We start from the raw sequence: 19,079 nt of genomic DNA, 5'->3' as shown, positions 1-19,079 counted from the left end.
TTATTTTTGTATTTAAATTCACTCCCTCCAGCTGCTCAAGTAAAAGTCATTGAGGAATTCAAAAGGGAAAAAAAGAAAAGAATTAGAAGTCCCCTGAAATCCCTCTCACTTCTTGGTTCATTTAGCCACGTTTTTTTTAGCCACGGTCAGTAGCTGATTTTTTTAGCCACAGTCAGTAGCTGATTTATTTCTATTTTTACAGGTAAATATACTGCTCAGCACCACACAAAGGTTATTTGCACAAAAGCAGCCTAGAGTAAGGTGTCTTGCTTCCCTGGAGCACTAGGTAGGAGCAGACAAGTGGCTCTTTCTCAGACAAGACTGAGGCAGAAGGGAGAGATGCCTCTATGTTATAACAACCCACCAGCACTTACATCCAAATTCACATTATAGCCTTTTAAAATAGCTGGAGTGGGAACCTTTTCACTCAGTTAACCATTGCTGTAATTGGTCAGAAGCTTTAGAAAACTCTTCTATGAAAAATACTGTGCCAAACACAGTAGTGGCCCACTATAGTTGTTTATATTTGTTATATGAATGGAAAGAAAAAACAAGCTACTTTGAGAAAATAAAATAGATTCATTTTCTGATCCTGGAAGGTGACAAATGCTTTTCTTTTAAGACAGTTTGAACTTTGGGGAACAATCAAGTCATGTGGAATGATGTCTAACTAGCCCATTACTTTTGGTGATAAGGTCACAGAGAAGATATATGCAATCATACCCTTATACTGGGCATGATGTTACTATTCAGATATTTATTTATAATTTATAGCATTATTCTTCTGAAGGCTGAGAAGAAAGACAGGAATCCATGCCTTTCCCACTTCTTGACCCCCATTGACCTCTCTTAGAGCTTTAGCCTCCAGCCATAATATCTGCCTATCTCATTCTAATTTCCATCCTTTCATTTTGGTTGTTGTGACTGAGCTATCACAAGACATTTTTTCACCCACTTCCCAAAATAATAGCCATGTGGTCATCTCTGGGTAGGAAGAGATTGGAAGGTCAAATGAGTTAACCCTAGTAAGTCAAGGAAATTGACCCTAGGTACAGCATTAGAGTAAAGGACAATGATTAGTCCCTATGGGAACCTCCCTCAAGAATGAATAAGAGATTAGGGATGTGTTCAGAATGTTGAAAAGGTATCAAGAATCCATCTCAAGTGGCAAGAAAACCCAAAGGCTGTCTGGAGGGCTGGTTGATGGCCTGATATAGCAGGGTATTTCTAGAGGGCTGGGCAGGAAAAACTAGTTATACATCTCACTTCAAATCAGTTGCTCTGTATTTAACTGGGAAATCATTGTATATATTGATTTTTCATTTTATTGCCTTTTAGTTTCAGCATTAAGTTGTTAAACCTTATTTTCCTTCTTGACCTTGCATATACAGGAGTTACCTCTGACTCTATAGTTACTGACACAAATATAACATCAACAGAAGAACTGGCCAATAAGACAGAATCTGAAATGTCTTGTCTTTCTCTGAACGAGAGAGAACAGGTTACAGCAACACCCCAAATAACCAAGGCAGAACAGGATAATCATCCTAGTATCAAACTACAGATCGCCCCAATCCCTAGGTAAGCAACCTCTAAAGTAAGCTATGTGTTTACAGATCTAATTCAAGCCCTGTTCTCAGTCTCACTTCCATAGATCCAGAGTACCAGCAGTTTGGGAACACTCCCACATCATGTGAAGACCAAGGGGGTCTAATCCATCTTTGGCATTAAGGAAAGGAGCTGAGCGTGAGGGGAGGGTTGAAACCATTGACAAGAAATCTGTGCCCTTTCTGTGCACACACACCATCTCCCAACACAGCACTCTAAGGAGACCTAACCCACCATGAGGAAGGTGATGCTGGAATGTGGAGACGGGTTGGAATGGATTTCCCCTCCCTCCTGGATTTGGTCCTGCACTCACAGATCCTACCCGCCTTTCCTCCCAGCCCCAGGGAGGGACACAGAGTGCCAAGCAGGGACAACTTCTGTAATTGTGGGAGAGAAGAGACAGCCAATAGGCCTATAAGGACAGGCTGTGCAGTCAGGTATGTACTAGATAGAAGCTGCTAATTTTATTGAAAGTGTTCAGTTTTTGAATAAGTATAAGACAGAATTCATAGGAACTGTGTCAGGGTACCAGTGCTATTTCCTAAAACGTTAATATAACATCAGTCTCTATTTGTGATTTTTATTTTAAGATTTTATTTATTTATCCATGAGAGAGAAAGAGGGAGGGAAGGAGGGAGAGGGAGAAGCAGGCTCCTTGCTGAGCAGGGAGCCCAATGCAGGACTCGATCCCAGGACCCTGGGATCATGACCTGAGCCAAAGGCAGACACTTAAACGATGGAGCCACCCAGGTACCCTCTATTTGTGATCTTAAATAATTTTTATTTTTTATTTATTTATTCATGAGAGACACAGAGAGAGAGAGAGGCAGAGACACAGGCAGAGGGAGAAACCGGCTCCATGCAGGGAGCCAGATGTGGGACTCCATCCTGGGTCTCCAGGATCAGGCTCTGGACTGAAGGTGGCGCTAAACCGCTGAGCCACCTGGGCTGCCCTATTTGTGGATTCCCTTTTAAGGGAATTCCAAACGAAAGTACCAGGACCACTCAGTTCTATATTTTAGTTCCCTGGAAAGCACAGCTGGGCCTCTTCCAGTCCAAAACCCCTCCTTCAGTCCTGGCATTACAGCCGGCTCACAGACAGATGAAGGCAAGCAGGTGACCTGAAAATAATCTCTGGAATTCATGATGAGAGTTTCTAGCAGTTTGTGAGGCGTAGACCAGATTCACTACATGGAAAGGTCTCTGCAAACTATCCTCCTGGCTACTTTTTATTGGAACACATTAAAACTCACAAGGAAGATGACCCGTTTATTCTAGTTTGTTTGTGGTTTGGTCCACCATCTTTAAAGGTATTTTTTTAATAATTTTCTGTCAAAGCTAGAAAGAATGTTAGAATTCATTAGTCCAACGCCATTTGGTGTTAGACCCAGTTTCCTCAAAACCTAGCAACTCTCTGAAAGTCTATGGAATAAACAAACACCAAATGCCAAGTATTTGACTCCAAATAAAAACTACGCTTAACACTTCATTCAGTAAATCCCTGTGCTTATCTCATTTGAGAGCAGATGGATACCATCCAGTTCATTCTGATGATCAAGGAAAAGCCATCTTCGGAGGAGAGTGGCCCTACACGTACTCTTACATCCACTTTCCTTGACATGTCTACCGTATATTATTAGGGAAGAAGAAAAAAATTCAGAAGAATTTCAAAAGAAATTATAAGATTCTGAATGCATCTTTCTTTCTCACAGAATAAGTGGAATGCCAGACGTGCAAGACATGAAGCTCATCACCCCTGTACGGCGTTCGGCAAGGATTGAGCGAGCCATGTCCCGCTACCCAGAAATGTTGCAGGAACATGATATAGTCGTGGCTTCTCTTAATGAGCTGTTAGAAGTGGAAGAAACAGAGTGTTTTATATTCCGTAAAAATGAGGCTTTGCCAGTAACATTAGGGTTTAAAGTCCTCGAGTCATAATTTCTTGATGCCCTTTTTTTTCTTAAAGATGTTTCAGAGCCTCTGTGAACCAAGAAATACCCTTCTCCAGGTGACCTGGAAAAAACTATAATGGACAGACAGATTGTGGGATCTCAAGATTTAGTATTCACTGGGCTTACTCTCAAATTTAATATCCCCACAGGACTGTGTTTGGTTTATTGAAGACTATAGTTTGCCACAGTTTTATAGTACATAAATTTTAAAATATTGAATATTAATTTACCCCACAAGTATGGTAAAAATTTTCACTTTATTGATCTAAATTACTCTCAATATAGTTCTTTTTTATATCACAATGTTGGTGCCACAGTATGCTAGACTTTCCTTCCTACATCTGCCTTAGCAGAGAGGGTGAGTCCTCCCTGCCCCGACAGTGTTGCTTAGAAGCTAGCCTTCTGGACCAGATGCCATGTGACAGACTGTCTGATCAAATTCCCCTCATTTTATGGAGCTGATGCTAGCTATGCTTTTGCTTAGAGATCCTACATGTTTTTTGTGTGCAACTTTGACTTCTGACACAGCGTCCCTATAGATGAGGGGCAATTCACGTCCTGTCTGTGCCAAGGCTTCTCCAATGAAACACAGTTCTGAATGGGGTAGTCATCTAGCTTTTTATATCCAAATCCAGTTTTACATTTGTTATTCAGAAATGCTTCAAATAAAAACAAAAGGGAGCGGGAAAGAGGGGAGGGGAGGGTCACTTGCTTCTTCACTGCCATTCTTTGCTCTGCTATGGGACACCTGGCCTGAGAAGACTGTACAAGCCCCAGAGGCTTTCCTTTCCTTCCTCCTGGGCAACTGTTCTTAGGTAAAATCAGAATCATTATGTAAATATAATGTGTAGAAAAACTTAGCCAACATATTTTGAATTTTAGCTTTCTTAATATTTAAGTACTATCTAAAACAAAATAATTAAATTTTGTTCATTCCTGCTTATTTATTTATTATTTTTTTAAAAAACAGTGATAATCGCTTGGCCTGGAGAATTAGGGTTTTGTCCAAGAAACACTGATAGACAATCTTAAGAGGCCTCATAGGGAACATTCATTGCCATGGAGAACTCCTCTTGATCAAGGGTCTGACCGTCATCCTCACCCAGGAACTAGATTTTATCACAATAAGGGAAGCACCATCCCTCTATGTCAGGTTTATAATAACAAGATCCATAAAACTGAGCTATAAAACCATAAAGTTAATATGCTACTTTTCAATAAGAATAGATAGCCACCATAACAAAAATACAGGAATCCACACAGCCAGTCCTTTCCTTGCCTTTGGACAGACTTCCTTTACCTGCAAAGCCAAATAATGTCCAGGGAGTTATTTAGAGATCACAAAATCTAAAAGCCAGTTTCAATTAGGTTTCTGTCAGTTGCTAGGAGAAAAGTCCTACACACACAAACAATAGTGTAAGACACTGTTATTTACTGCTTCCTTTGGCCATGTTCTGGGCATCTTATCTCACTACATCTTCACAATAGCCTTATGATATAGGGATGGAGACGATAGTTAGTCAATGATAGGGCTGAAATTTCAAACTCAGAGTTGTCTGGTGCCAAGTCCAGAGCTTTCAATCCCTACCTCTACTTGAAGTAAAATAATGAGTAGGAAGGTGATAAGGAAAGAGAACTTCCCATTTGCCAAATTGCTATGAGAGCCAGAGTACTGTTTATTCTACAAATGAGGTGACTTGATCACATTTTTTTAATCACTAGGCCACCAACGCAGGAATGATGCTTCCATTCCCTTTATTTCTGACTGCTCAGGGCTGGATGTCAGAATTATCAATTCAGCTGCTGTAACTAATCCCAAAGGGAAAGCATCCAAGTGAACCTGTCCAGTGTCAGGTGCCAGGCTCAGGTGACATCTGTCTTGTGGCTCTGCCATCCCCAAGGTACAGCCTCATTCATATGGCCAGGGGTGGCTCCAACGAATGTCATATCCCAGCCAGAGGGATGGGAGAAGAAAGAAGGTGGAAGACATGCCCCTCTTCTTTTAAGGTTACAACTTGGAAGTTGGACACATTATTCATTATTCCTACTTAGGATTGCAGGGCCATCGGGCACATGCATTTATCTTCAAAGAAGGCTGGGAAACATTTTGGGTGGCCACACGCCCAACTAAAAACTCTTCCTGAAATGGACTACAGTCTGGAATAATGGAGTACATTTCCAACTAAGGTGTAGGAAAATGAGTACAAAGGTAACATTAGGTTTAAAAAAAAAAAAATGCATTAAATGAACAGCCCCTGGATGGAAGTATCTTCCACCCTGCCGTGCCCCTGCTGAGTTCCTAAGAGTTTAGAAGAGCTTTTTTTTTTTTTTTTTTTTTTAAGATTTTCTTTATTCATGAGAGACACAGAGAGAGAGAGGCAGAGGGAGAAGCAGGCTCCCTGCGGGGAGAGCCTGATGTAGGGACTCAATCCCAGGACTCCAGGATCACACCCTGAGCCAAAGGCAGACACTCAACCACTGAGTCACCCAGGTGCCCCTGGAAGAGTTCTAATCCAAAGCTTTCTAGTCTTTCCCCACTTCCTCTTGTCTTATAATAATCTTTGGCCCCACCTTCTCCCCTGCAATGTAATAATAAACCAGATGGACCTCGCCTGCGCCCGCCCCGAGCCCGCGTCCTCCACTCGCCCCGCAGCCAGGGACACGCGCCGCCCACCGACCCCGACGGAGCGGACATGGGCAGAGCGATGGTGGCCAGGCTGGGACTGGGGCTGCTGCTCCTGGCGCTGCTCCTACCCACGCAGATTTATTCAAATCAAACAACTATTGTAACACTTTCAAGTAACTCCTCCCAGAGTACCTCGACTGCCCCAAATCCAGCAAATACCACCACCACACCAACTGGCGGTGCTCTGCTGTCAACAGCCAGTCTCTTCGTGATCTCGTTCTCCCTTCTACATCTCTACTGTTAAAAGACTCAGGCCAAGAAACGTCTATACTTCCCCATCTTCTAAACCCAATCCAAATGGCGTCTAGACATCCAGTGTGACAAGGAAAAATACAGGTCTTCATTGAATCTGCTAATTCCACACCTTATTTTATTGACACAAAATGTTGAGGATCCCAAATTTGATTGGTTTGAAGAACATGTGAAGGGTTTGACTAGATGATGAATGTTTATTAAATCTACTGGAGTTTCATGTACAAGATGAAGAGACAACATCCAAGATTAGATAAGAGATAATTTCTTTAAATGTGGCTTAAAAAGTATGGACATGTAAAATTCTACCTTGAAAATGAGAATAGATTTTCTCTTACCAAGTTGTAAAAGATGGGACATGAACAGATTCAGTTTTCATTCGGTTCATTAAATCTTTAAGGCCATAAAACGGTTAATACAAGAAGCTTCCATGATTCTATTTATATGTACATTAGAAGGAACTTCCAGGTGTTACTGTAAATCCTCAATGCATTGTTTCAGCAGTACTAATTTAATGCCTATGTACTCTAGATAAAAGTTTTACATTGTTAAGCTATCACTGTTTCTTAGGAACTGAACTCTCCTCTGAGGCTTTAGGTTTGACATTGCATTTGATTTTTTATATAGTAATTGACATGTGCCAGGGCAATGATGAATTGGAATCTACCCCTGATTGTGAAGCATAACGAATAAATTTTGCTTAAATATTTATCACTTATTCCTATTGAACAAGGATGCCAGATTCATTTAGCTAAACTGATTCCAAAGAGTAGAAGTACGTTGACTTCAACTAATTTCAAAATGCTTATTTCTGCATAGGTGGAGTACTTCTTACAATTTAAAAATGATCTGTTTTCAAGGTAAAATCGACAAATCTTGAAATTAAAAAAGGCAAAATATGTGCGGGAGCCAAAAATCATAAATCAAGTATTTGGGAAGTGAAGACTGGAAGCTTGCTTACATTAAATTCGGAAAAACTTTTATACTTTTTCTGTAAATACTTTAAAAAAAAAAAAAAAACTCTGAATCAGAATAGCCACATTTGGAACACTTTCTGTTAGTCAATATTTTTAGATAGTTAGAACCTGGTCCTAAGCCTAAAGTGGGCTTGATTCTGGAAAGTAAATCTTTTCACAACTGCCTCGATGCACAGAAAGCTTTTTAAAAATAGACACTCTAAGGTCTTTTGTTGGGGGATCCCTGGGTGGCGCAGCGGTTTAGCGCCTGCCTTTGGCCCAGGGCGCGATCCTGGAGACCCAGGATCGAATCCCACGTCGGGCTCCCGGTGCATGGAGCCTGCTTCTCCCTCTGCCTGTGTCTCTGCCTCTCTCTTTCTCTCTGTGTGACTATCATAAATAAATAAAAAATTAAAAAAAAAATAAGGTCTTTTGTTCGCATGGTCACACACTGATGCTTAGATGTTCCAGTATCTAATATGGCCACAGTAGTCTTGATAACCAAAGTCATTTTTCCCATCTTTAGGAACCTACACCAGAACAACAATATCCAACAGATCTCAAGCTACTGTGTGTGTGAATGAACATTACGTTTTGTTTCATCCCTGAATGCTGTACATCAGTTTTGGATTGTATATTGTGTTTGTGTATTTATGCTTTGATTCATAGTAACTTCTCATGTTATGGAATTGATTTGCATTGAACACAAACTGTAAATAAAAAGAAATGGCTGAAAGAGCAAAATAATAATAATAATAATAATAATAATAATAATAAACCAGATGATGTAGTTCACTCAGTAAAACAGGACACCATAGACGCCAGAGATGCAACGATGAGCCACGTGACCTGGCCCCGTGAAGCCAAGAGTCTTGGGAGGACACATGTGAAAATGGAATAATCCTCAGAAAGAGAGGTCACTAGGAGAGAGACTAAGAGAAGGATCTGATCCAGTCAGGGAGGTAGGGAGGCCTGTTAAGTCTGAGGAAAGACAAGTTTAACAGAAGAGGTAGAGGATGCTTCAGGCAGAAGGAAAAGCAAGCAAAAGGCCCTTTGGCCACATCTCCCCCCCCCCCCCCCCCCATTCTTCCTCAGATCCAAAGAGTTCTTCTGGTGACTATTCATCCTCCAGCCCTCTCTGCATTCTTGCTACCCTAGGAGGGAATTCTAAGGATTGATGGGTAGCATTAGCTACTGCACCATATTTCAGCATCTTTCCAGAAAAGCATGGGCCCTAGGGTCTGGGCAATTTTTCTGATAAAATTCTACCCTCTGGCCCTTGAATAAGAATATAGTGTTTGAAAACATAAGGCCAGGGATACCTGGTCTCTGCCTGGAGAATCCACCTAACAGACTCAGGCCCAAAGGTCAATCCAGGAAGAAGAACAAAAGGCCTTAGTGCCAGACCTAGAAGCTTCTGAAACTTATTCGGAAATAAACCCTTATTTATCCTCAGATATTCCAAATGTTTCCCTTGTTTATCCATAGAAAGTAAAACTAGTGAACTGTTTCACGGACCTGTTCCTTCAAGAGTTTGTCATTTCAGTTATGTAGGTATATTCATCCTAAGCCTCTAGATGATGCCAGATGATGCTACTAACAGACAAAACAGGAGCCGCAGAAGTGAATTCAAATCAGTGACATCAGAACAATGAAGGGCCCAGGCTTAGCACCGCATAGCATCTCCTGCCAAAATAAAATGAGTCTTTATGTCATAAGTTTGACTTTGTATATGTTCCTTTTTTTTAAAGATTTTATTTATTCATTCATTCATGAGAGACACAGAGAAAGGGGCGGGGGGCAGAGACACAGGCAGAGGGAGAAGCAGGCTCCACGCAGGGAGCCGGACGTGGGACTCGATCCCAGGTCCCCAGGATCACACCCCGGGCTGCAGGCTGCGCTAAACCGCTGAGCCACCTGGGCTGCCCTTTGTATATGTTCTAATGCCATGTATGCATCAAGCTCAAAGATGGTTGGGCTGTCTCATTTCCTGTCTTTCACAGTGACCTGGAGAGAAAGAACAGTTAATGAAGTCATGTAAAGCCAATTGAATATTATTGTTAATACTAGTAACAGAATCAAAGTACCCAAAAATGCTATTTTTAAAAAGAAATGTGTACAAATAAAACTGGATGTGAATGATGATGCAACTCAGGGGACCTAGGTAAAATAATTCTACTTGTTATGCCCATTTTCAAATGGTTCAAAGGCCACAGGGGATGTCTTCTAGGATGAGGACTCCCTTCTCCCTAAAAGACAAATTTTGGGGCTCCAATCTGTTACATTTAGATTTCAATATGACCTCTTTTTCTCTCTTCCATACTTTTCCATTGATCTGAAAAATATCTCAAGTAGAAGACTACTATTATGCCAGCCCATGTCCAGGATTCACTCAGCCTCAACGCAGCCCTCTTGGTCCTCATCTCTCTTTGCCCTCAGCCTTCTAAGAAACAAAGAAAGCTCGTCATGGGATCTGCCCTCCTGAGCTCACACAATGGCTCCCAATCCAGGGTAGAGAATGTGTCAAAATGCCCTAGTCTGGTTTGGGATGGAGATGAGGGGTAGAGAAATCAAACCACACACATATCCCCCAGAGAACTCGCAGTTCTGATGGGATTGTGTCCAGCCCTCTGGTGGGTCAAGATGGAAAAATAGTTGCAGACCACTGATAAAAGACTGCTAATGTACTTAAATTGTGAGCTCCTCCTAGGCATGAGTAAAGTAGCTTATGATTCGCTTTCTAAATTACTAGGCAAGCAGGAGGCACTTGGTAAACACTGATAGAAAAAATTCACACTGAGCCTAGAACTGCCCAGCCACAGGAAGCCCATGAAATGGCCATGTTAAAACTCAAGCCCCAGGAAGCCTCATGCCAGGCTCAGGGATGCAAAACCAGGCTAGGAGCCAAGCCACTCACAGGGGTACCAGGAGCACAAAGTGACAAAGGAGCTGAAGAAGAGGCCCTTCTCATTGTGTTTATAAAGGCTGTCTGGAGAGGAATCCTGGCTCAGAAGAGCACATGTTCTTTTCCAGAGTTGGGAATAGATTTGTCAGATGAATCAGCCAAAAGTGGTCTGGAGAGATGGGAGGCACCAGCTAACCTCTGCTGAACAAGACCTGTGAATCTGGGCTTCAAGCCAGTGCTTCCTGGCCCTAGGGGACCCAATGCCCCATTTTAAAAACAAACATTTTCATTTCTTCTTTCCTCTCCTGAATTGAGGTTCATAGATAATATAATTATTGTCTCTATAACTTTAAAAATCTATGTACTACTATAACAGGAGAAATAAAAAGAAAAGCAATTTATGATAAAATAATATCTATTTCTACATAAGTACTCAGGAATGATTACACTGAAGACAACAAAGATCCCACAAATCTCCAGAATGCCTCCTCAGTTTAATACCATTCCACTGGGAACCCCTAGCCTAGCCCATGGTAGTCCCAGAGAGCTGAGCTCCCACACACACAGCCAAGGGGCTCCTCCCAGCTCCTGTGGAAATGAGCAACCTGCCACCTTCTAGCAACTCGTTCTCTGGCTGTAGAAGAGGTAGGCGAGGGGATCCAGGTTAGCTCGTTCTTGCTCCACAGCTGATCCATGGGGCATCTGTAGAGACAAATGCAGGTGGAGATGGAGCAGCTCCCTCAGTGGCAAGGCTTTCTGGAAGCCCTCAGTTATGCATAGACAACCACCCATTCCACTCTGCCCACAGCTGCCAGCTTCCTGTCCAACGATGCTGCGCAAGAGGAAGCTCAGGAGGGTCAGCTGGAGAAGGCAGGTTCTGGCAGATGGACATCACTTTCTCAAAAATCCCAGGCCAGCATGGCTAAGTAAAGGTCAGATTTCTTTACATGCTTCACTCTGGTACTCAGGTTGCTTTTTCTTCACCTGTCTGGTCACTACTTTCATAATGACACCTTCATACTTTCATAACACCGATAACTAGGCTTTGGATCCCCAGGAATGCTCCAGCCCCGCTCATCTAAAAACCTGGAGATGAGATGAGGCTTCACCCAGAGGGCTCACTCCCCTCTGCCAGCGTGCAGCAGTGCAGTGCAGGGGACAGAGCATGTCCTCAGTTCTTCAAAAGCACTGGGTTTAAATCCTGGCTCTGCAGTCTCCCAGCAGCGTGACACAGCAAGTTATTTAGGATCTCTGCACTTCCATTTCGCCAATGGTACAATGAGGATTTTAAAAAACTACTGGTGGGTTATACTGAGCATTAAGCAAAATTACTTAAAAAAAAAAAAAAAGGCAAAGGCCCCCAAGCCCAATGCAGGAAACCCAGGAGACACTCAGAAAATGGTTTTCCCCTCTTGAACATCTGGAAGGCAGCTGAGAGTGGCAAGCAAAGCAGGAAACAAGGAGCCCCGGAGAATACTTGCAAGTCCAGATCTTTGACACAAGACCACATGTCCTACGATGAAAATACTGACATTTCGTTGGGAGAACTGGCACGAGTGCTCAGGGAAGTGCTGCACTGGTGGGTCTCTCAGCTCCTGCTAACCCAGTGGCATCATCGCCACCCCCACTCCCTGCTCTTGACTCAGGAGTGTGTGCAGGTGTTCCAGAGGAAAACCAGCAGAGGTGTTTACTGTATCATCTACTGCTTCGTCCATTTCTTCTGAAGTCACTGTTAATTGAGGGTCGAGGGACTGCAGCCTTCCACCTAGCAGCTGGCACCCTTTCTACTAAGGAAATACCGAGGTAATGTGGTCTCAGCTTAAAGCAGGTGTGAAGGCTGGGCAGGAAGCAAACCTCCCCAGCAGAGCCATCCCATCTCCATAACTGTAACTCCTCCCCTGCATTTTTTTATATCACCACAGTTCCCTGCCAGGCTTTGACCCACTTGTGTCTGGAGGTGGGAGATTGGGTCTATAGTGACCTTGAAAGCTCTTGGCGGGGCTGGGGACCAGCTGGGGCAGAGGATCGGGGATGCCAAGGATGGTCTAGGACCCACCAGCTCTGGGCCTGCCTGAAACAGCGAGCTGAGCGGCTAGCGCAGAGGCTGAGGCAGGTGGCAGCGTGGAGGTCTGCACAGCGCGGCAGCTGCTTGGAGAAGAGCGTCTGGCGGAAGCTGCAGCGGAACAGGCTGCCCTTCGTGCTGTAGCACAGGGCCCGCTCCTCCGTGACACGCTGGGAGAGGAGCGATCCCACCCACCTGGACCTGCATCACCCAGAGCCGACCCTACCCTGCTGGGGCTGGGCCCCCTCTGCCCTCCCTGAGTCTGTCGCCCCAGGACATTGGAGCCTCTCTCCCCGTAGGGAAGAAGCTAAGTTCTCTAAACCCAGAGGCGGCGCGTGGTGCTTTGGGAGGTGGGCAGCTCTCCACTTTGCGCCGGGCCCCCCTCCCTGCTTTCCTCATGGTTACCTGCCTGGACCTGGAGAATGACCACCCAGACTAAACGCTCAGCTTAAGGTAGTTTCTGATGCCCCGACAGAGGGCTCTGCAGAGGCCCGCGCACTGGACCCCATGCCTGCCCCCTTGCAGGCCCCCACCTCATCACTAGACCTTGCTTTTAGCATCTAGAGAACTGGCCTGGACATTTCCTCCCAGACTGATCAAAAGCATGCTATCGCCCCCCTCTGAGCCTCCGTTTCCTCATCTGGAAAATAAAGAGAACTGCCCCTGCCGAGCCCACTTCTCAGGGCTATGGAAGGATCCAGTAGCGTGCAAGGGGCCCTATACCCCGCCAAAGGCTCCGCAGAGATCTTCCATTATTGGGCCCAGCGGGCTCTGGGTAAGCCAAATGGCCTCAATCCCGTCCACCGGGCCTGTGGGACTCCCCCAGCTTCGGTGGCTGCTCAGGAGCGCCACAGGGCGTCTCCCCTCCTCCTTTCCCCAGGACCCGTCAGCTCCCTGGCCCTAAACCCCACCCTCCGGGGCGGCGCCTCCAGCTGCCCCAGACGCGGATCACAGCTGGCCAGTGGGTCACAGCAGGCCCCAAGCGGGCAGGCTGCCGCGTCTCGAGGAGGGTTCCCGGAGACTGCGAGATGCGCCACCCCCCGACCCCCCTCGCCCCCGCTCCTTCCCCGCAACCCCGGGCTAAACTCAGCCCTTCCGCGCCGGACCTCTGCTGTCATTTGGAACGTGGGCCGGCAGAGGGCGCCGGCAGACAAGGACAGGTGGCGCTGGGCGGAGGCTGCGGGACGGGACCGGCGGATGGGGGCACACACCCCACTCCCCCAGCCCCGCCGGGGTCTCCTCCTCACTCAGCACTCACTCTTACCTGCATATCCCTCTTGATGGAGCTGATGACTTGCAACCTATAGCTGCTCCCATCCGTGTGCCTAGTGCAAAAATGGCCACATGACCCAGGAGAAGAGGAACCTGGCCTCCAAGCTCCAGACACAACCTCCCTAGACCACAGGGGGGTCAGAGGGCATTCACGGGCACCCAGTGAGGCCCCTGAGCTGGGTGCGCATACACGTGGGTGAGAAGATAGGCAGTCTGAGTCCATGATGAGTGGGTAAGGAGGAAGGGCCTAGAGGTCACACACAGTGTGGCCCAAGGGGGGCACAGGGATCCCAAAATCCAGTTTACTAGGGAAGCCCAGCCTGGAACAGAACTAGATTTCCTGACTACCCTGACCAGGACCCTCCATCCCCCCTCTGCAGGCAGGGATCGACCCTACCCTGGGCCCTTCAGGGCTCTCGAGGTACAGCTTTACCAGGTGCATGTCCAACCTCTTCAGCTCCTCCCTCCACTCTGAGAAGTTGACCAGGGGACAGCAGGGGGGTGGGGGGAGTGACAGTCCTGCCTACCTTTGTCTGCTCCAGGCCCAGGTCCACCATGTGGTGAGGGTAGAGAGGTCACCAGGGGTCTACACACCTCTCCCCCCACCACCACCCCAAACTGTGTGCATAACATCCTTCACCCCCTCCTTACATCAAGTGAAGCTCCACCCAGAGCAAAGCAGAGACAGCAAAGGTCCTGTGGGACAGGTAAGGAAGCCCGTCAGGGAGTCAGGTGACCCACCCGAAATCACATGCCAATGACTCAAACCCATCTCTTAGAACAAACCAGAATTGTTAAGGCTCATAGTCACTCCCGCCCCTGAGGATACTTTAAGTCATTCCCAGGTCGGGGAGTGTACCTTCCACTCTCTAAGAGTCCTCAGATGAGTGGGGAGGGCAGAGTCAGGTGAGGAAGGAAGCCTCAGACTACAGAAACACCACAGTACTCAGGAGTGAGGAGAGAGAAGTTGAGTCGGCTTTGCCCTTTCTGGCTGTGTGACTTTGGGCAAGCGGCTTAGCCTCTCTGGATCTGTTTCCTCGTTTACAAAGTAGACCACAGAGTGGACCATATTATTATAGTCACTACCAACCCCCAAAAGGAAAGAGAGCAAGATGATGAAGGGGCAGGCCTCTGCACTAGTGGCCAGCGCCCCCCTACCTGGCCCTGACCCCTCCACAGCTCACCCTTCCCTTGGACCCAGACGCCCAGCTCCCGGGACAGCTCAGGAACCCCCATGCAAGTCCACAGCCCTGCTGCTTCTTAGACTTGAGGCTGTCCTTGAAGATGTGGTCCCCGATGTACAGAATATCCTTCCCATGCACCCCGAGCAGCTCGCGCACCTCGTCCGAGGAGCCTGCCCTGCCAACGGGACACAGGCTTGCTCATGGCCCCTCTCCCGGCGGACAGGTTGGGGACACGGGCTCCCAGTCAAGGTAGGGCGCCTGCGGAGGCAGGGGGGCCAGGAGGGAGCTGGTGCGTCCAGAGTCAACCGCACGGTGCTGGTGGGGCCCCGGGCAGGGGCCCAAGTCCTGCTGGGGCAGGGGGCACCCAGGTCAGAGAGAGCCGGCGGCAGCGAGCGGCAGGGAGCGGCAGGGATAACCATGGGGTGCGGGAGGAACGACGCGACAGCGGGCCCCGAAGGGGAACCCTGGTTCCCGGGCTCCAGGGACAGACAGAGCAGCAGGGAGGCAGCTGCCAAGGGCAGGTCAAGCCTGAGGGGCAGCCTCCCTCCCCACAACGAGGCCACAGGGCCCTCAGCCCCCCACTAGGGCCACTACCCTGTTGCTCTGTCTGGGCCCCGTTCCCTCGGCAGAGAGGCGCGCACAGTGTGTCTACCACAGTCTGGTCCCAGGAGGACGTCCAGGGCCCGGCTGAGGCCCGACCGTGACACAGCCCGCGGCTCCTGCGGTCACTGCCCACCCCCCACCTTGCTTGGCAGGGGCACCGGCCCAGGTTCAGCCGCTCTGCGCCGGGGGAAGCTTGCCAGCCCCGAGGTCACAGCCCATCCACGTGCGCCGCAGCACCCCTGGATCTGGCTCCCCAGCCTCCCTGACCATGCCCTCGCCGGCTTGAGGAAGTGCTCAAAAGGAGTTCGTGGGAGCAGGTGTAGGATACTGTGCGGGCTCTCCTGGCAGCCTCCAGAGCCCCTTGCAGCGCTCATGCCCGGTCAGCGACCCAGGGACACAGGATAGGAGTGCCATTGGTGACTTAGAGCCCCGCTCACCCGTTAGCCTGCCAGTGACTCCTGGTCACACACGGTGCCACAGGGTGTGTCACACACTCCCCTCTCTTGGGTCTGCCACAGCCTGATCTCACCCCCTTGCATCTCCTCCAACGTCCGACTGCCTTTTTGTGGCCTCTCCCCCCACCCCCCAAAAGGTCCTCCCTTAGCCTGGCTGAGGTCACTGGCCTCCCACCCCCTGCTCTCTCTGACCACTTCCAGGGAGGCCCATGTGTGGGAGACGCCCCCTCCCACACTTGGTTCTTCCTCAAGGGGAGAGCCAGACAGGAGAGAGGCATCACTCTGGTCCTGGAAGGAAGAGGCTTCGGAAGGAGTGAAGAGGTTCCCATGCCGATAGCTAGTGTCACAGCTGGGGCAGGCCGAGAGGACAGGGGAGGCTGATGAGGCGGCTGAGGTGACCACCAAACCTGGACCCTATACCAGAGTCAGCCCTCGAACCACACTGGGTTTATGTCCCAGCTATGCTGGAAGGAGTGTCACCTGTGCTGAGGGTCATCCTTTGGGGGGCATGGGGGTGGGGCCTGCAGTGAAAGCCTTCCCACTGAGCTCTTAGAGCCCCTCAGCAGGGGTCTTTGCTCCTTGACAGGGACCCCAGTTCAGAGCCTGGGCCCTGGGCAGTGGCAGTGTCCAGTCGGTCACTCAGGGCTGGACAGGGCACAGGACACCCTGGGTATAGCGGGAGCAGCCAGAGAAGTCCACCATGCAGACCTACAGGTAGGTTTCTGGGGTGGAGAGGCCAGTCAGTCCCTGGCCCAGGGATCCAGGCAGCACCCCACCCAAGCCAGAGCTGGGTGCCCCGAGGACACCCCTATCCTGCCCTCACCAGGCAGGTTGAAGAGCCTGTTGAGGATGTGGAACCTCTACAGGCCATCCCTCTGAATGAACTTGCTGGGGTGGAAGCTCCAGATCTCTGCCCTGGGGTGGGGGGAGTGGGCTGGGTGCACTCAATGGCCCCTCCCTAGTGGCCCATTCAAGCCCTGCCATTCCATCCCACCTCCACCCACCCCTGCTCTCCCTCTTTTATCCAGCGGGCATTGTTACGCCTCTGCTGTGAGCCCCAGTCTCTCCTCCCACCTCCTTCTTTCCTCCAGCATCTTTGCCCTCCACCCCTTGTCCCTTATTCTGAAAGGCAGGTGAGGCCATGGGTGCCCACCTTCAGCAGGTTCCTATCAAGCACATCAAACACCAGCCCCCCAGGGAGAGAGTGCAGAGGCCTTGGATGGGGGTGCCAGGGCTGGCAACTGGCCACTGCCTCCCTCCCCAGCAAGCTCATACACCTAGTGGGGGAGGAGGTGTCGCAGGTGTAACGCAGGATCTCACGTGGGTACCCCACGCACACTGGGCACTCCAGCAGTAACTCAAAGGCCAGTGCCTCATAGGCTGGAGATTTATAAGCTGTGGGAATCGAAGTGGCCGATAAGCAGAATCTCAGAATCAGAAAAAAAGTGGTATCAAGTGAATATCAAGAGCAGAGCAATTGAGACATTGAGTGTAGAGCTGCAAAGAGTCCTGAGGGCCCTCAGTGCTGATTTTACAACAAATCACTATGACTGCCATTTACAGCTTCAACCTGGATCATCTGAAAAGACATATGGATGTAGCATGTCCTCTTTTTAAAAGGAAGACAAGGGCAGCCCCGGTGGCTCAGCGGTTTAGCGCCACCTTCAGCCCAGGGTGTGATCCTGGAGACCCAGGATTGAGTCCCACATTAGGCTCCCAGCATGGAGCCTGCTTCTCCCTCTGCCTGTGTCTCTGCCTCTGTGTGTGTGTGTGTGTGTGTGTGTGTGTGTGTGTGTCTCATGAATAAATAAATAAAATCTTTTAAAAAAAATAGAATGATGAAGTAAGAATCTGGAGATTCAGGAGCTATAGTCCCTCACTGGATGGATGGATGGATGGATGGACGGACAGATGGACAGTTGGATAGACGGATGGATGGATGTTTATATAAATAAGTGGGTGAGGGGGTGGATGGATGGATGGATGGACAATTAGATGAGTAGATAAATGGACAGATGGACCATAAATGGCAGGCTTTATTGAGAGTATCAGAGGAATATCAAGCTTCAGAAAGCAGGATTTCCAGTCTGTTTCACCCATAATCCTGTGATTTTTGCTCATGTTGAGTCAACCTTTTAAAAATCACTCTTTCCAGAGCACCTGGGTGGCTCAGTTGGTTGGGCATCCAACTCTTGATTTTGGCTCAGGTCTCAATCTCAGGGTCATGAGATCGGGCCCCATGTCAGGCCCTGAGTCAAGCTCCACACTGGGCTGGAGTCTGCCCTCTCCCTCTGCCTCTCCCCCCTCATGCTCTCTCTCTCTCTCAATAAATAAATAAAATCTTTAAAAAAATAAAAATTACCCTTCCTATGGTACTTTGCATGGTTCCCATCTAGTCAGAAACAAAGGAGCACAGGGGGGTCTTGGTTATAGGAAATCACTGGGAAGTTCCTAGCCCTAGCCCTTCCACTGGGAGTCAACACACAACACTTGCTTTTCCTATAGGCAAACATGGGGTTCCATGTTCATGAAAGCTTCCCTTTCACCTGAGGACAGGGAGGTCAGCCAATGACGTTCGTACACTCTGTCACTTCAGCTCTTTCTTGGGCCACTTCTCCAAATGCACTCCCAGCCACCTCCTGGAGGGGACTGAATGACGTGAGGCTTATGCCTGGTCGTGCTTGTAGCTGGCAACTACTGCCCATCACTTCTCTGTGGGGCCTGTTGTGACCTGCGCTGGCACAGCTAGGAGCCAGCTTCTCCTCGTGTTTGTGTCTGCTGAGGTGGCCAGTCTCTGCTCCCATCCCAGGACATGGAGAGCTCCTTAACCACCTACAGGTCCAGCTAGAGAAGGACCTTTGGCTGTCACAGGGCCCTCTTGACCTTGACTCCTGTGCCACTGTCACACATGTGAGGCTTGCTTCATTTCAGAACCCTTCAGGAAAAGATTTGTCATAGTAACAGTAAAAGAATCCTTGCATTGCGCTTACCACGAGGCAGGCCTCAGACCAACCCTATGAGACAGGCCTCGTGCTATTCCAAATTTACAAACGACTGAACAGAGGCACTGAGGAGTTTAGCATCTTGCCCAGATGTACAAAACTAATACACAGCAGAGCAAGGACTGCACCCAGAGGCCAGGCT

At 48.3% G+C, this 19,079-nt stretch overlaps 2 protein-coding genes across 6 annotated transcripts in view; one reads left to right on the top strand and one right to left on the bottom strand.

Moving 5' to 3' along the window:
• CKAP2L (cytoskeleton associated protein 2 like) overlaps nucleotides 1-9,152 on the top strand; it is a 31,810-nt gene extending 22,658 nt beyond the window's left edge. Inside the window, exons 8-10 of one of the 5 annotated variants that reach the window (XM_038561483.1) lie at nucleotides 1,392-1,581; nucleotides 1,947-2,045; nucleotides 9,001-9,152. In XM_038561483.1, coding sequence (XP_038417411.1) covers nucleotides 1,392-1,581; nucleotides 1,947-2,045; nucleotides 9,001-9,031 — 320 coding nt within the window. In that variant the 3' untranslated portion in view covers nucleotides 9,032-9,152. Of the gene's footprint in view, nucleotides 1-1,391; nucleotides 1,582-1,654; nucleotides 1,923-1,946; nucleotides 2,046-3,320; nucleotides 4,504-9,000 lie in introns of those variants that run through there. The other 4 variants (XM_038561481.1, XM_038561485.1, XM_038561482.1 and 1 more) reach the window with 4 other exon arrangements.
• A 125-nt stretch (nucleotides 9,153-9,277) lies between these two features.
• NT5DC4 (5'-nucleotidase domain containing 4) lies at nucleotides 9,278-18,739 on the bottom strand. The gene is given in 12 exon segments (XM_038562403.1): nucleotides 9,278-9,461; nucleotides 10,972-11,061; nucleotides 13,686-13,746; nucleotides 14,086-14,157; nucleotides 14,871-14,938; nucleotides 14,941-15,047; nucleotides 15,171-15,222; nucleotides 16,128-16,349; nucleotides 16,587-16,657; nucleotides 16,759-16,850; nucleotides 17,213-17,330; nucleotides 18,517-18,739. Coding segments are annotated over 11 exon segments (1,173 nt in total). The 3' UTR covers nucleotides 9,278-9,461; nucleotides 10,972-10,974.
• Between the last annotated feature and the right edge of the window lie 340 nt (nucleotides 18,740-19,079).

This window comes from Canis lupus, chromosome 17 (assembly GCF_011100685.1).
Source record: "Canis lupus familiaris isolate Mischka breed German Shepherd chromosome 17, alternate assembly UU_Cfam_GSD_1.0, whole genome shotgun sequence".
Lineage (NCBI taxonomy): Eukaryota > Metazoa > Chordata > Mammalia > Carnivora > Canidae > Canis > Canis lupus.
The sequence above is the reverse complement of the archived record's forward strand: the minus strand, read 5'-3'. Positions and strand labels throughout refer to the sequence as shown.